Source organism: Schistocerca serialis, chromosome 9, assembly GCF_023864345.2.
Source record: "Schistocerca serialis cubense isolate TAMUIC-IGC-003099 chromosome 9, iqSchSeri2.2, whole genome shotgun sequence".
Lineage (NCBI taxonomy): Eukaryota > Metazoa > Arthropoda > Insecta > Orthoptera > Acrididae > Schistocerca > Schistocerca serialis.
In genome coordinates, this window is record NC_064646.1 from 468,021,139 (window position 1) to 468,037,604 (window position 16,466).

The 16,466-nt window shown below is 41.2% G+C and overlaps 1 protein-coding gene across 4 annotated transcripts in view; it reads right to left on the reverse strand.

Annotated features, from left to right (window-relative positions):
* The window catches only part of LOC126418810 (transmembrane protein 145-like), a 114,151-nt gene that overhangs the window by 41,894 nt on the left and 55,791 nt on the right, over positions 1 to 16,466 (reverse strand). For all 4 annotated transcript variants that reach the window (XM_050085751.1, XM_050085749.1, XM_050085750.1 and 1 more), the window contains one exon: positions 13,708 to 13,880. In XM_050085751.1, the coding sequence (XP_049941708.1) occupies positions 13,708 to 13,880 (173 nt within the window). The remainder of the gene's footprint in view (positions 1 to 13,707; positions 13,881 to 16,466) is intronic.

The window sequence follows — 16,466 nt, forward strand, 5'->3', positions numbered from 1 at the left end:
TGAGCTGAGTCTCTTCTGAAGATTTATTATATGATGAGACCAGTTTACTCTGGAGTCAATTAAAAAGCCTAAAATCTTTGTTGATTCAACTCTTTCTATTGACTCTGTACCACATTTCACAGCTAATTCCTCCTCTGTTTTAGTAGTTGCAGTGAACTGAATATAATTATATAAGAAGTCTTCAAAGGTTGTCAGCCAAGTAGCATCATCGTCTCATAGCAACGTTTCAATAGAATGCGTCTCCATCATCTTCAGGCGAAGTGTCGGGATATCGTCGGTCGCGGGCTTATATCTCTGCTGGACTGCTCTCTGCTTCCCATGGCTGGCCAATCACGCACCCAAAGAATTGCCCAACGCGCCTGGATCGGCCAGTGGTAGGGGGGGACGCGTGCGCAGGTTTCGAGTGCCGGCGTCCGTCTCTGTCTGCTCTGTCCGCGGTCCTTGGTGGAACGGAACGTTCTTCTCTGATTTTCCTGATTGCAGGTTCCCAGGCTGTGCTGAGATGGTAGCCACTGTCGCAGTGGATTAGGTTGTCGTGTAACCATATTTCTATGGACTCTTTGATTACTGAGTCCCAAAATCTGTTTGTACTGCATATTTTCTTTGTGTCTTTGAAATCAAAGGTGTGCTTCTCATCAATACTATGTTCCGCCACAGCAGATTTGTTGGTCTGACCCAAGCGTACATGTCTAATGTGTTCATTGCGGTGCTGTGAGATGTAAAGCTGCATCTGTCCTATATATTGCACCCCACATTCGCATCCGATCTTGTACACATCTTCATCCATTCTCTCTTCTCTCTTCTTGTGGTCAGTCTTCAGAGCTCTCCTTATTTGTGTCTCACTGTATCCATTTTTTCTTGAAGATGAAGACGAAGCAATGGGCTGTGCATTCTTGCCATACGCGGGTCCTCTGACGTCCAAGATCACGAGAATTCTCAAGAAACATAAAGTGAAGACCGTTTTCTGTGCAGCAGGAAAAATCAAAGAACTTCTCGATTCAACCAAGGATACACTAGGTCTGACTGCACCAGGTGTGTACAAGATCAGATACGAATGTGGGATGCAATATATAGGACAGATGCAGCTTTGCATCTCACAGTGCCGCAGTGAACACATTAGGCATGTATGCTTGGGTCAGACCAACAAATCTGCTGTGGTGGAACATAGTATTGACGAGAAGCACACCTTTAATTTTGAGGACACAAAGAAGATATGCAGTACAAATGGATTTTGGGACTCAGTAATGAAAGAGTCCATAGAAATATGGTTACAAGACAACCTAATGAACTGCAACAGTGGCTACCATCTCACCACAGCCTGGGAGCCTGCAATCAGGAACATCAGAGAAGAAGGTTACGTTCCACCATGGGCCATGGACAGAGCAGACAGAGACGGACGCCGGAACTCGAACCCCGCACACGCGTCGCCCCCACCACCAGTCAATCCAGGCACATCAGGCGATTCCGTGGGCATGTGATTGGTCAGCTGCGGGAAGCAGAGAGCGGTCCAGCAGAGATATAAGCCCACAAATGAGGTTGCTACGAGACGACGATGCTACTCGGCTGACAACCCATGAAGACTTCATATATGAAATTCTCTGAGAAAGCCTGCACTTGCATATGAATATAATTAGTCTTATTAAAGTTCAACGAGAGTCAATTGAAGCTAAACCATTTCACTAAATCAGTAAGAATATTCTTAATGGATCCTTGAAGATCTTCACATGTATGACCATTAATCACAATGTTGGTGTCTTCTGCAAAATTGGTATAAAAGCACTGTAACATTGCACATTCAGGTAGGTCATTTATAAATAAGAGGAATAGTAGAGGACCAAGAAGGGATCCTTGGAACACTCCACATTCAATGGTTCTCCATTCAGATGAAACCAGGTCACTATGGTTCTCATCGTTACTATCTAATACTAATTTCTGCTTCCTATCTTTGAGGTTGAGGCCAGGAGGGTCACGGGAACACCTTCGTTAGTCACTGTCCTCACGCATCCAGCCCCCTCTCTGTTCCCATTCCAGTACTACACAACCATCATTTCACTGCCATACCCAGTCTTTTAATTTCTTTTTATTTCTCTCCTTTCTGCTACTTACCCCCTCCCCCCTCCACACCTTCTCTCCTGCCCTCCGTCTAAGCTGCAACACTTCAATGTCCACCACTCCCACCATACTATCCCTCCCCCTCCCCGCCCCAGCCTCCTCCTTATCACCACCCAGTCGTCACTCCCATCATGCGCTGGTGCTGCTGCTCACAGTGTGGTTTCAGTTCTCTGAGAGTGAAGACATTTGTGCAAGTTGCATTTGCGTGTGTGTGTGTGTGTGTGTGTGTGTGTGTGTGTGTGTGTGTGTGTGTGTGTGTGTGTGTGTCTACTGCTGACAAAGGCCTTAATGGCTGAAAGCTATAATTCTGTGAATCTTTTTGTTGTGCCTATCATGACTCAGCATCTCCGCTATAAGCTGAGTAGCAACTTTCCTTCTCTGGCATTGTTAAAAAATCTTTCAGATGTAGTGGGTGTACTACTTTCCGTCTGCTTGCTGTTCCATCTGCAGTCTGCTTGGCTGTTGTGTTTTCTTCTGTTGGTGGAATTTCTTTTGCTTCTTTTTCTTCTGCAGGTGACATTATGCCTAAAAAATTCTTGGTGTGTTTGTTGAGTATGGCTTCTTGGTGACGATCAAGTGCTGAAGTTATTTTTGGAGTTTGCAAAATTTTTGCTTCATTCACCACCGTCCTTATGGGTTTGAACCATTTCATAATTTGAGGCTGTTTTACAATTTGATTGTTCATTTCTGGCCTACTGGGTTTAAACCACTTCATAATTTGCAACTGATTGGGGGCTTTACTGTTTGCTGCTCTCCAAAAAGGTTTATAATATGCCTTAGATTGCTAATTGCCCTGGTTTCTTCATTGTCAGGCAAGATACTAGTAAATATTTTATCAGCAAGAACCTCTTTTCCTGATGCATTTAAATGAAGGCCATGAGCTGTATATAACTTTCGCTCTAAAATGTTTGTGTCTACAACATCAACATTCTGGAAATGAGTACATATTTCAATGAAACTCTTGTTAGCGACACTAATTTTGCGGTTTACACATGATCAACTCAGTAAGTCATGACGCTGTGGGACATTCACAAAGAGAACATTTGTATGAGTTAAATTATTTAGACAATTTCTCAGTCCTGTGATAGCCTTGTATGATTTGTTTCTATAAACTTCATTAGCTCCTCTGAGCAAAACAACAAAGGCATCCTTAGTCAAGTTGGTTACTTCATTAGATTTTGTTAGGTTTGTTAGTTCTCATAATGGGGCCCCAGGCTCACGAATCCAGATGCCATGAAGTATTTTTCCATTAACACTGTGGAAAATCCCCAGGCATGACTATCCCCTAAAACACAGATCTTCTCGCGTTTTACAATTTTCGCACTTGAGGGATCAATTAGCAATGATGTGTTTACTTTATGCACTTCATTCAATTCAAATGTCAAAGCTATGCTGATAGTTTTCTTTGACTTCGAAGGATTAGTTGATCACAAATTCACGTCACAGGGGCAAACAGTTAATCAGTGGCACTATCAGGACATATTGAGATGCCTGGAGAAAATGTGAGAAGGAAACAGCTGGAAAAGTGGCGAGACAATTTTGTGGCTCTCGCATCATGATAATGCAGATGCACATTCATCCCTGTTGGTGAGTGACTATTGCACAAAAAAACAAAATCACTGTGCTGCCTCATCCTCTGTGGACTTTTTTTTTTTACTTCTGAAGTTGGAAACCTCATTGACAGGATGAAGATTTGTAACAACAGACAAGATAAAAGAAAATTTGCAGATGGTGCTTCACATGACCTGGCAAGAGGCGTACTGAGACTGCTTCTGAAAGTGGAAACGGCACTGGGAGTGGTGTATCAACTGTGGAGGAGAGTGTTTCAAAGTAGACCATGCACAACAAGTAAAAGATAAATGCAGAAAAATTTTGTGGACAAAGTTGCAGAATTTTTTGAACACACCTTGTATATGATTAAAGTGACAATTAGCAGAGCATAACAGCTACCTACATACTGTGAGCATAGAAGCCTCTTCACATTGGACATTTCCAACTTTTCATAAAGCCAACAAGTGTTTACAAGTTCTTCAGTATAGATAAAATCATATATTTGAAAAAGGAGAGACTAAAAAGATACACTTTTGAATTTTTAAACATTGTCAGTTTCTTTCTTTGCATCTTCTATTTGCTTTTATAAGAACATTACGCCAAAATACAGAACTCTACTCAGAATCCTAGACAAGGGGCCATGTCTACATGCCAATTACTTCAGTTCCTTATATTCCATTGTGTGTATTAGGTTCATATTTCAATGGGTGCTATAGTGCTAGTTATAGTTGATGAGGAATTTGTCCATAAAAATCTTTGATCACTTGCCCATTAATGTGCAGAATCTAAGAGATAATGAAATAAACACAGATCGAAATCATATATGCTCGATAACTGGTAACCCCTTCTGCTCCACAGAAGAATTCTGAATATCAAAGAAAGTGATAAACATGGAAAGGGAGTAGGAAACAGAATGAAACTTCATGACTCGAGAGGGTACTTCACGTTATTCAAATGAGTGTGTATTCAAGTCGAGTTTGTGAAGAATTTGGCAATACAGGCCCACCGATCAGTACGATGCTGCACCTCCTCTAGCCCAGATGCATGCATCGACTCAGCTGGGAAGGGTATCATAAGGCCCAAGGCAAACCGGTCCACAACTTCTCAATATCCCGCATACTGGCACTCGGACAGAGTTAACCTCTGAGGTGGTGCCACATGTCTCCTATCAGGGAGAGATCGGGGGATCTCAGCAGTCACAGGAATACCTCAGCATCATGCAGGTATGAAACTTCCTGGCAGATTAAAACTGTGTGCCCGAGTCTCGGTCGGGCACACAGTTTTAATCTGCCAGGAAGTTTCATATCAGCACACACTCCGCTGCAGAATGAAAATCTCATTCTGGATCTTGCAGGTAGTTTACAGGGACATGTGCCACGTGTGGATGAGCGGTGTTCTGTGAAAAATTGCACCACAATACTGTTACATGAGAGGTAACACTTGGGGGTGCAGGATGTTCCTGGCATGTTTTCGGGCCATCTGAGTTTCCTCAGTCACTACCAGCCTCAACCAGAATTCGTACCCTATTCCTCCCACGCTGTTTTAATCTGCCAGGAAGTTTCATATCAGTGCACACTCCCCTGCAGAGTGAAAATCTCATTCTGGAAACATCCCCCAGGCTGTGGCTAAACCATGTCTCCGGAATATCATTTCTTTCAGGAGTGCTAGTTCTGCAAGGTTCGCAGGAGAGCTTCTGTAAAGTTTGGAACGTTGGCAGAAGCAAAGCTGTGAGGACGGGGCGTGAGTCGTACTTGGGTAGCTCACATGGTAGAGCATTTGCCCACGAAAGGTGATGGTCCCGAGTTCAAGTCCCAGTCCAGCACACAGTTTTAATCTGCCAGGAAGTTTCATATCAGTGCACACTCTGCTGCAGAGTGAAAATCTCATTCTTGACTGCAGCTGCTGAATTTCTCCATAAAGTGTACACTCTCCTAGACCAAGGTATGAAGAAAGCTGCCATATTCTTAGATCTTTCCAAAGCTTTCAACTCAGTCAACCATGGGTTGCTCATTAAGAAATTGAAGGCTTACAACATCGAGGACTCATCTACACAATTACTGACCACATACTTGACAAATAGCAAACAGTGTACTAAACTTCCATGTAAAATAGGTAACAAGGTAATAGATTTCCAATCTTCTGGAGATACAGTAATCCAGGGGGCACCAAAGGGATTGATCCTTGGTCTCTTTCTCTTCTTCGTTTATGTCAGTGACTTGATACAACCTTTCAACTCACATCTTGTAACCTATGCTGATGACAGCTCCCTCTTATTTTATGAAAAAGAGTTGTAGACATTACACTCAGTTGCAGCTAACAGTTTGATGGAAGTAACCACCTATTTTCTAGATCAGGGTCTGAACACCAACATCAGTAAAAGTCAGCTACTAACATTTAAAACAACTTGTTCTCATTAAGCTGAAATAAACAATATTTGTGGTATTACATCAGCAGAAACAGATAACATTAAATTTCTTGGTGTCCACTTGGACAAAAATCTCTGTTAGGTAAACCACATTACTTCTGTGTGAGAGAAAATCAGCAGTAGCCTGTATCTTATGAGCCAGTTGGCAAAAATAGTGCCAATCCAAATTGTTCTCTATGGAACAGTTTAATTAGCATTGGTGGCCGAAGACTTCCGGCATAAGAAGTCAGCCTCATTCTGCAAACGGCCTTGTCAAAGAGGGCAGAGGAGCGGATAGAGTTTCAGGGCACTCTCTTGTCCTAGGGGTGGGAAATTGCCCCTAAAGGCGGAAGAATCAGCAATGATCAATGACATGAGGATGCAGAAGGCAATGGAAACCACTGCATTAAAGACACGTAACGTGTATCCACAGGACATGTGGCCTGTAATTGAAGAAGTGTCATGATGATCTCTCCATTGGGAAAAGATTCCGGAATAGTCCCCCATTCAGATCTCTGGGAGGGGACTGCCAAGGGGGAGATTACCATGAGAAAAAGATTGAATAATCAACGAAAGGATAACGTTCTATGAGTCAGGGCGTGGAATGTCAGAAGCTTGAACGTGGTAGGGTAACTAGAAAATCTGAAAATGGAAATGCAAAGGCTCAATCTAGATATAGTAGGGGTCAGTGAAGTGAAATGGAAGGAAGACAAGGATTTCTGGTCAGATGAGTATCGGGTAATATCAACAGCAGCAGAAAATGGTATAACTGGTGTAGGATTCGTTATGAATAGGAAGGTAGGGCAGAGGGTGTGTTACTGTGAACAGTTCAGTGACCGAGTTGTTCTAATCAGAATCGACAGCAGACCAACACCGACAATGATAGTTCAGGTATACATGCCGACGTCGCAAGCTGAAGATGAACAGATAGAGAAAGTGTATGAGGATATTGAAAGGGTAATGCAGTATGTAAAGGGGGACGAAAATCTAATAGTCATGGGCGACTGGAATGCAGTTGTAGGGGAAGGAGCAGAAGAAAAGGTTACAGGAGAATATGGGCTTGGGACGAGGAATGAAAGAGGAGAAAGACTAATTGAGTTCTGTAACAAGTTTCAGCTAGTAATAGCGAATACCATGTTCAAGAATCACAAGAGGAGGACGTATACTTGGAAAAGGCCGGGAGATACGGGAAGATTTCAATTAGATTACATCATGGTCAGACAGAGATTCCGAAATCAGATACTGGATTGTAAGGTGTACCCAGGAGCAGATATAGACTCAGATCACAATATAGTAGTGATGAAGAGTAGGCTGAAGTTCAAGACATTAGTCAGGAAGAATCAATACGCAAAGAAGTGGAATACGGAAGGACTAAGGAATGACGAGATACGTTTGAAGTTCTCTAACGCTATAGATACAGCAATAAGGAATAGCGCAGTAGGCAGTACAGTTGAAGAGGAATGGACATCTCTAAAAAGGCCCATCACAGAAGTTGGGAAGGAAAACATAGGTACAAAGAAGGTAGCTGCGAAGAAAAATGAAATGAAATGTCGTGCGACGAGGGCCTCCCGTTGGATTGACCGTTCGCCTGGTGCAAGTCTTTCGATTTGACACCACTTCGGCGACTTGCACGTTGATGGGGATGAAATGATGATGATTAGGACAACACAACACCCAGTCCCTGAGCGGAGAAAATCTCCGCCCCAACGGGAATCGAACCCGGGCCCTTTGGATTGACAGTCTGTCGCACTGACCACTCAGCTACCGGGGGCGGACAGCTGCGAAGAAACCATGGGTAACAGAAGAAATACTTCAGTTGATTGATGAAAGGAGGAAGTTCAAACACGTTCCGGGAAAATCAGGAATACAGAAATACAAGTCGCTGAGGAATGAAATAAATAGGAAGTGCAGAGAAGCTAAGTTGAAAAGGCTGCAGGAAAAATGTGAAGACATCGAAAAAGATATGATTGTCGGAAGGACAGACTCAGCATACAGGAAAGTCAAAACAACCTTTGGTGACATTAAAAGCAATGGTGGTAACATTAAGAGTGCAATGGGAATTCCACTGTTAAATGCAGAGGAGACAGCAGATAGGTGGAAAGAATACATTGAAAGCCTCTATGAGGGTGAAGATTTGTCTGATGTAATATAAGAAGAAACAGCAGTCGATTTAGAAGAGAAAGGGGATCCAGTATTAGAATTGGAATTTAAAAGAGCTTTGGAGCATTTACGGTCAAATAAGGCAGAAGGGATAGATAACATTCCATCAGAATTTCTAAAATCATTGGGGGAAGTGGCAACAAAACGACTATTCACGTTGGTGTGTAGAATATATGGGTCTGGCGACATACCATCTGACTTTCAGAAAAGCATCATCCACACAATTCCAAAGATGGCAAGAGCTTACAAGTGCGAGAATTATCGCACAATCAGCTTAACAGCTCATGCATCGAAGCTGCTTACAAGAATAATATACAGAAGAATGGAAAAGAAAATTGAGAATGCGCTAGGTGATGATCAGTTTGGCTTTAGGAAAAGTAAAGGGACGAGAGAGGCAATTCTGACATTACGGCTAATAATGGAAGCAAGGCTAAAGAAAAATCAAGACACTTTCATAGGATTTGTCGACCTGGAAAAAGTGTTTGACAATATAAAATGGTGCAAGCTGTTTGAGATTCTGAAAAAGTAGGGGTAAGCTATAGGGAGAGACGGGTCATATACAATATGTACAACAACCAAGAGGGAATAATAAGAGTGGATGATCAAGAACGAAGTGCTCGTATTAAGAAGGGTGTAAGACAAAGTGCTCGTATTAAGAAGGGTGTAAGACAAGGCTGTAGCCTTTCGTCCCTACTCTTCGATCTGTACATCGAGGAAGCAATGATGGAAATAAAAGAAAGGTTCAGGAGTGGAATTAAAACACAAGGTGAAAGGATATCAATGATACGATTTGCTGATGACATTGCTATCCTGAGTGAAAGTGAAGAAGAATTAAATGATCTGCTGAATGGAATGAACAGTCTAATGAGTACACAGTATGGTTTGAGAGTAAATCGGAGAAAGACGAAGGTAATGAGAAGTAGTAGAAATGAGAACAGCGAGAAACTTAAAAGCAGACTCGCTATGGCCAAGAGAAGTCTACTAATATCAAATACCGGCCTTAATTTGAGGAAGAAATTTCTGAGGATGTACGTCTGGAGTACAGCATTGTATGGTAGTGAAACATGGACTGTGAGAAAACCAGAACAGAAGAGAATCGAAGCATTTGAGATGTGGTGCTATAGACGAATGTTGAAAATTAGGTGGACTGATAAGGTGAGGAATGAGGAGGTTCTACGCAGAGTCGGAGAGGAAAGGAATATGTGGAAAACACTGATAACGAGAAGGGACAGGATGATAGGACATCTGCTAAGACATGAGGGAATGACTTCCATGGTACTAGAGGGAGCTGTGGAGGGCAAAAACTGTAGAGGAAGACAGAGATTGGAATACGTCAAGCAAATAATTGAGGACGTAGGTTGCAAGTGCTACTCTGAGATGAAGAGGTTAGCACAGGAACGGAATTCGTGGCGGGCCGCATCAAACCAGTCAGTAGACTGATGACCCAAAAAAAATGGAACAGTTTATCCATTTCTGGATTCTGGTATTGAACTGTGGGGTTGTGCAACAGACATACACCAGAATGGAATATTACTGTTACAGAAAAGAGCCATTAGGTTAATGCATTGACTAAAGTCCACAGACTCCAGTCGTGAATCTTTTATAAATATCTAACAGTATATTCCTTGTATTTGTATAAACTTGTTACATTAATTCTGAATAGTCAAAACAAACTAAATAAGTGCAGTGATATACATAATTATGATACTAGAAATAAGAAAACTACTTTAGGCAGAGGACAAAATTAAACATAGCTGACATTAGTCTTTATATTAATGGGTAGATATGGTTCAACAAGCTGCCACAAGCTTTGAAAACTTGTGAACCAAAACTGTTCCAAAGGAAGTTAAAAGCCTTCTAAGTAAATAAATGTTTATATTCACTCAGTGAATTCTAATCTGCTCGTCCTCTCTTCAAACATGTAGTATAATTAGAATACTAAGACAAATGTATGAACCATTACTGTATGTAAGTGATATCTATAGTAATCTACTCAACTTATGTATGAATATAATAGAGGGAAACATTCCACGTGGGAAACATATATCTAAAAACAAAGATGATGTAACTTACCAAACGAAAGTGTTTGCAAGTTGATAGACACACAGACAAACACAAACACACATACAAAATTCAAGCTTTTGCAATCAACGGTTGCTTCATCAGGAAAGAGAGAAGGAGAGGGAAAGACGAAAGGATGTGGGTTTTAAGGGAGAGAGTAAGGAGTCATTCCAATCCCGGGAGCGGAAAGACTTACCTTAGGGGGAAAAAAGGACAGGTATCCACTCGCACACACACACACACACACACACACACACACACACACACACACACACACACACACACACACACACATCCATCCGCACATATACAGACACAAGCAGACATTTGTAAAGGCAAAGAGTTTGGGCAGAGATGGCAGTCGAGGCGGAAGTACAGAGGCAAAGATGTTGTAGAATGACAGGTGAGGTATGAGCGGCGGCAACTTGAAATTAGTGGAGGTTGAGGCCAGGTGGTTAACGGAAAGAGAGGATATACTGAAGGGAAAGTTCCCATCTCCAGAATTCTGACAGGTTGGTGTTAGTGGGAAGTATCCAGATAACCCGGATGGTGTAACACTGTGCCAAGATGTGCTGGCCGTGCACCAAGGCATGTTTAGCCACAGGGTGATCCTCATTACCAACAAACACTGTCTGCCTTTGTCCATTCATGTGAATGGACAGTTTGTTGTTGGTCATTCCCACATAGAAAGCTTCACAGTGTAGGCAGGTCAGTTGGTAAATCACGTGGGTGCTTTCACACATGGCTCTGCCTTTGATCGTATGCACCTTCCGGGTTACAGGACTGGAGTAGGTGGTGGTGGGAGGGTGCATGGGACAGGTTTTAGACTGGGGGCAGTTGCAACGGTAGGAGTCAGAGGGTAGGGAAGGTGGTTTGGGGATTTCATAGGGATGAACCAAGAGGTTACGAAGGTTAGGTGGACGGCAGAAAGACACTCTTGGTGGAGTGGGGAGGATTTCATGAAGGATCGATCTCATTTCAGGGCAGGATTTGAGGAAGTCGTATCCCTGCTGGAGAGCCACATTCAGAGTCTGATCCAGTCCCGGAAAGTATCCTGTCACAAGTGGGGCACTTTTGGTGTTCTACTGTGGGAGGTTTCGCATCCCGCAACTACCCTCCCGACCTGGTACAGAAGCAAATTACCAGAGCCACTTCCTCATCCCGTCAAACCCAGAACCTTATGTATTTTCAGATAATGCCCAGAAATTATTGAGAAGCATCTTTTCAGATCAGAATATGAGTCTATTACTGTTCAGTACCTCTCTGTGTGTTGGGTAGCAATATATCCTAATCCTTGTTGTTGTCACATCAGTATACCCTTCTGGGAGACATCATTTTACCATTTTTCTTCACTTGGAATTTCTTTAACAGAGGCAGCTCACCGATTTCAGGTACAGGTCTTCTGACCTGTAGCACCCTGGATATGCCATTATTTATTTTTAGTTATTTTTGTTATGCTGAGCAATACTTAATGTGCTTCAGTAACAAAGTACAATAGTACGCTGCTTGCCTTGTGATGTCACAAATTATGTAACACCAAAAGTGTGAGAGGGAGTACAGTAAATCTCCCCCCCCCCCCCCCCCCCCCCCCCCCCCCCCCCCCCCCCAGGCCAGGCCAAGTTGTCATGTGGATAAAAGTCAGTACATTATAAAGGGTTTGTCATAACTAAAATATTTCATGTCAGTTTCATGTCAATGGTGTGTTGGAGTGAAATACAGTTGGCATCCCTGTACACATCTGTGTTAATGTGTAACTGACAGAAGTTTCATTGTCATATGTCTGTTAGAAATTGTTCAGTGCTGTATTGGGCAGAGCAATGTGTTGCAAAGTTTGGTAATTTCAAGATGGCAGCAATGTGTCTACACTAAATTTTGTGTGATACTCAAGAAAATCTTTACAGAGACATGTAAAATGATCCATGAAGCCTACAGTGATGAATGTTTAAGACATACTTGGTGCTACAAATGGTTTACCTGGTTTAAAAATGGCTGGAGAGAAGTTAAAGATGACCCTTGTACAGGATGCCCTTTGTCATCTATTGATGATGCTTATGCCAGGGATGTCAGTGAAATTGTGTGTGCCAATCAAAGACTGATTGTCTGAGAGATTGCAAAAGAATGTGTAACATTTCAATTGGATCAAGTCCTGAAATCCTGAAACAGCATCTTGGAATACATCACGTTGCTGCCACTTTCATCGCATGAGTCAAGACCAGAAAGACCTTCACCTTGCAAAATCTGTGAAGAGCTTTTGGATTATGCAAATGAGAAGGAGATGGTCCTTAAGAGAATCATAACTGGTGAGGAGATGTGGGTCTATAGTTATGATGTTGAGAGCAAGGTTAAATCTTCACAATCGGTCAGGAAAATTTCTCCAAGACAAAAAAAAACTCATCAGGTCAGATGAAATGTCAAAGCCATGTTGATTGTTTTCTTTGACTTTGAAGGATTAGTTGATCATGAATTCAAGCCACAGGTGCAAGTAGTTAATTGATGGTACTGTCAGGATATGTTGCAATGCCTGCAAGAAAATGTAAGAAGGAAATGGCCTGAAATATGGCGAAAAATTCATGGCTCTTGCATCATGATAATCCACTCGCACATTCATCCCTGTTGGCCATTTGCACAAGGTGCTTTATATTTCCAAATATTTTAGTTATGACAAATCTTTTATAATGTGATGATTTTTATCTGTTTGGCAACTTGGCATAATGTCCAGCATAAAATGAACACATTTCATAACAAAAAGATTTTTTAAGGCTCAGAGATCACAGAAAAGTCTGTTAAACTAGTTGTTTTAATTAAAGAAATATTTATGTGATGTTGGTTGTTGAATGTTTTTAGCATGCTCGTATTTTGATTCTGGTGACGTAAAGTTATTGTGTCATTTAATTCTGTAATCATCATGGTTTCTTAACGTCAAATGTAGTCTGCTTGGGACTTTGCATGATATTATGATGTTCTTTTCAACCCAGGGCTTACAAGCATTTAACCTACAGGTACTACAATTGTAATAAGATCTGTAAGATTATCTTTCAGAATACATTATACTCTTTCCTTTATTCAAAATATTGTGTATGTTTTTCCAGTTTGTGTTTCAAAAATAATTCATAAATTTATGTTTTCATTTGTGATCTTCAGTGTTTCCAACTTATTATGATTATCAATGTTACAGGCTGTGGTGTTAAGCATCAGCATTTGGACATAGTGATCTGAAGACTTCATTTTGTGTTGTTGATGTGCGTATAAGAATGTTATGAATAGCAGTGCTGTCAATTACTGTAACCTCGGTTGCATATTGAATTGGGGGAGTGAAGTATACCCAACACATGGAGGCACAAAAATAAGTACTTAATACTCATACATAAAAAGAAAAAATTAAGACAGACTAATATAAATAAAGTGTGTTAAATATTTACCAGTAATTTGTAAACAAAAAGCACAATTGAGGCAACAACATAAACACTCATGAAGATTGTCAGTTTTACAGCTCCAGGGAGTCTCAGTCTTGCACGAGTGATTGTGAACCCTTTCGCAATGAGTAGAAGGAGGAGGAGGAACACCACTTCACTAGCTATCTCCAGCATCTGACCTGTTTTTATGGAAAAGAAAAAAATACAATATTAGACTTTAAGATTTATTAATTTTCAGTTTTGTAATCACTTTGAAGTAGATATTATATAAGTGCATGTTGGCACATAACCTAGCTATTTCTTAGCAGTTCCACTCATTTTGCCATTTTATGCAAAAAGAAAAAAAAATAAAGAATTTCTGGAGCTATTTTTTAAGCTTGGAAAGGTTATAGGAATTAATATTTTTATTTCTGGAGGGTTATAGAAATCAATTACTTAAATTTGAGCATGACAGCAAATGTAGACATGTAGATACAGATGAGTATTAAAATGTAACATGATGAATTACAGGTGGATAACAGGATCGTTCAGACTGTTTTTGAATGAAGGTCTGGAGAAACAGTTCAAAAAGGGGAGGGGGGGCCAGTGGAAAGGATTATAGCAGCAGGAATGAGATGGAGACACACATGGCTGTTAGTGTCAGTGTCAAAACGTGAATTCAAGCAGTAAACAGTCACAAACCTCACATGGTAGAATGTGAGAAAGAGACAAGGGAGAGATCAAAGTCCAATGCCCAGATGAGGGAGGGTTGGCATGGAAAATTTATTAAAGGGAAGAGCAGTGCAGGGAAGCGTTATCCGACTTACAGAAAGGGTGCTCACAGGCGGAGTAGTTGTAGTTTCATCCAGGGAGATTGTGAGAACTCTTGTAGTTCAGATGGGTTTGTTCACTGTTGCTCCATTGCTGTAGTATTTAAAAGAGAATAGGGAAGTGGCCAGGGGTAATTTAAGATATAAGTTCTTGGTATCAGCATTCATTTTCAGTTTGCTTGCATATTTAGCAACTGTTTACCATCAAAGTAACTGATATGTGTCACAGTGGGAGGAGAACTGAAATGGATGTGATGTATTGCATAAAATTGCCAGATGTTCACAGCCGCTGCCATATTTCTTCTGCTGAGACTCTTCTAGTCATATTCATACAAGAACAGTACACTGAGCCTTTGCATTTAAACTTGCATCAGATCATGTATAGTGTACTCTCAAGTTTCTGAGCAGGTGTTACACGAGTACGCATGCATTTACTGTAAAATGGTAGGTTATTTCATGTGCCCTCCTTGCTAAGTTCAGCTTTTGGTGTCAGATTGTTTACGCTTGTCCATTGAACTAGTAAAAAAACACCATTTGTATAGAGAAAAAGAGTTGCTTATTGGCATGATACCATGTGGAATCCAAGAGATAACCACCATCCTAAGCCATAAGGTCTTCTGACAGTCAAATTTCTACTGATCTCTTTTCCACCTTCTTCCTCTTTTTCTTCTTTACTGTCTAGAATAGGCTGACAAACTGTCCTGTCTTCACTGAAGCCATCTGTTCCTTAGTCAACCTATAGCTCTGTTTCCTATTGGTTTATAATGTATTACTTGTTTAATTAATCTGTCTTCCCCATTCTTTTGATATGTTGTGTCCATTATATGCATCTTTGCTTTCTTTCAGTTAGACAGTACATACTAAGTTGTTGTTGTTGTGGTCTTCAGTCCTGAGACTGGTTTGATGCAGCTCTCCATACTACTCTATCCTGTGCAAGCTTCTTCATCTCCCAGTACCTACTACAACCTATATCCTTCTGAATCTGCTTGGTGTATTCATCTCTTGGTCTCCCTCTATGATTTTTACCCTCCACACTGCCCTCCAATACTAAACTGGTGATCCCCTGATGCCTCAGAACATGTCCTACCAACCGATCCCTTCTTCTAGTCAAGTTGTGCCACAAACTCCTCTTCTCCCCAATCCTATTCAATACCTCCTCATTAATTATGTGATCCAGCCATCTAATCTTCAGCAATCTTCTGTAGCACCACATTTCGAAAGCTTCTATTCTCTTCTTGTCTAAACTATTTATTGTCCATGTTTCACTTCCATACATGGCTACAATCCATACAAATACTTTCAGAAACGACTTCCTGACACTTAAATCTATACTCGATGTTAACAAATTTCTCTTGTTCAGAAACACTTTCCTTCCCATTGCCAGTCTATTCTCTCTACTTCGACCATCATCAGTTATTTTGCTCCCCAAATAGCAAAACTCCTTTACTACTTTAAGTGTCTCATTTCCTAATCTAATACCCTCAGCATCATCCGACTTAATTCGACTACATTCCATTATCCTCGTTTTGCTTTTGTTGATGTTCATCTTATATCCTCCTTTCAAGACACTATCCATTCCATTCAACTGCTCTTCCAAGTCCTTTGCTGTCTCTGACAGAACTACAATGTCATCGGCGAACCTCAAAGTTTTTATTTCTTCTCCATGAATTTTAATACCTGCTCCGAATTTTGCTTTTGTTTCTTTCAATGCTTGCTCAATATACAGATTGAATAACATCGGGGAGAGGCTACAACCCTGTCTCACTCCCTTCCCAACCGCTGCTTCCCTTTCATGCCCCTCAACTCTTATAACTGCCATTCGGTACAAATTGTAAATAGCCATTCGCTCCCTATATTTTACCCCTGCCACCTTCAGAATTTGAAAGAGAGTATTCCAGTCAACGTTGTCAAAAGCCTTCTCCAAGTCTACAAATGCTAGAAACGTAGGTTTGCCTT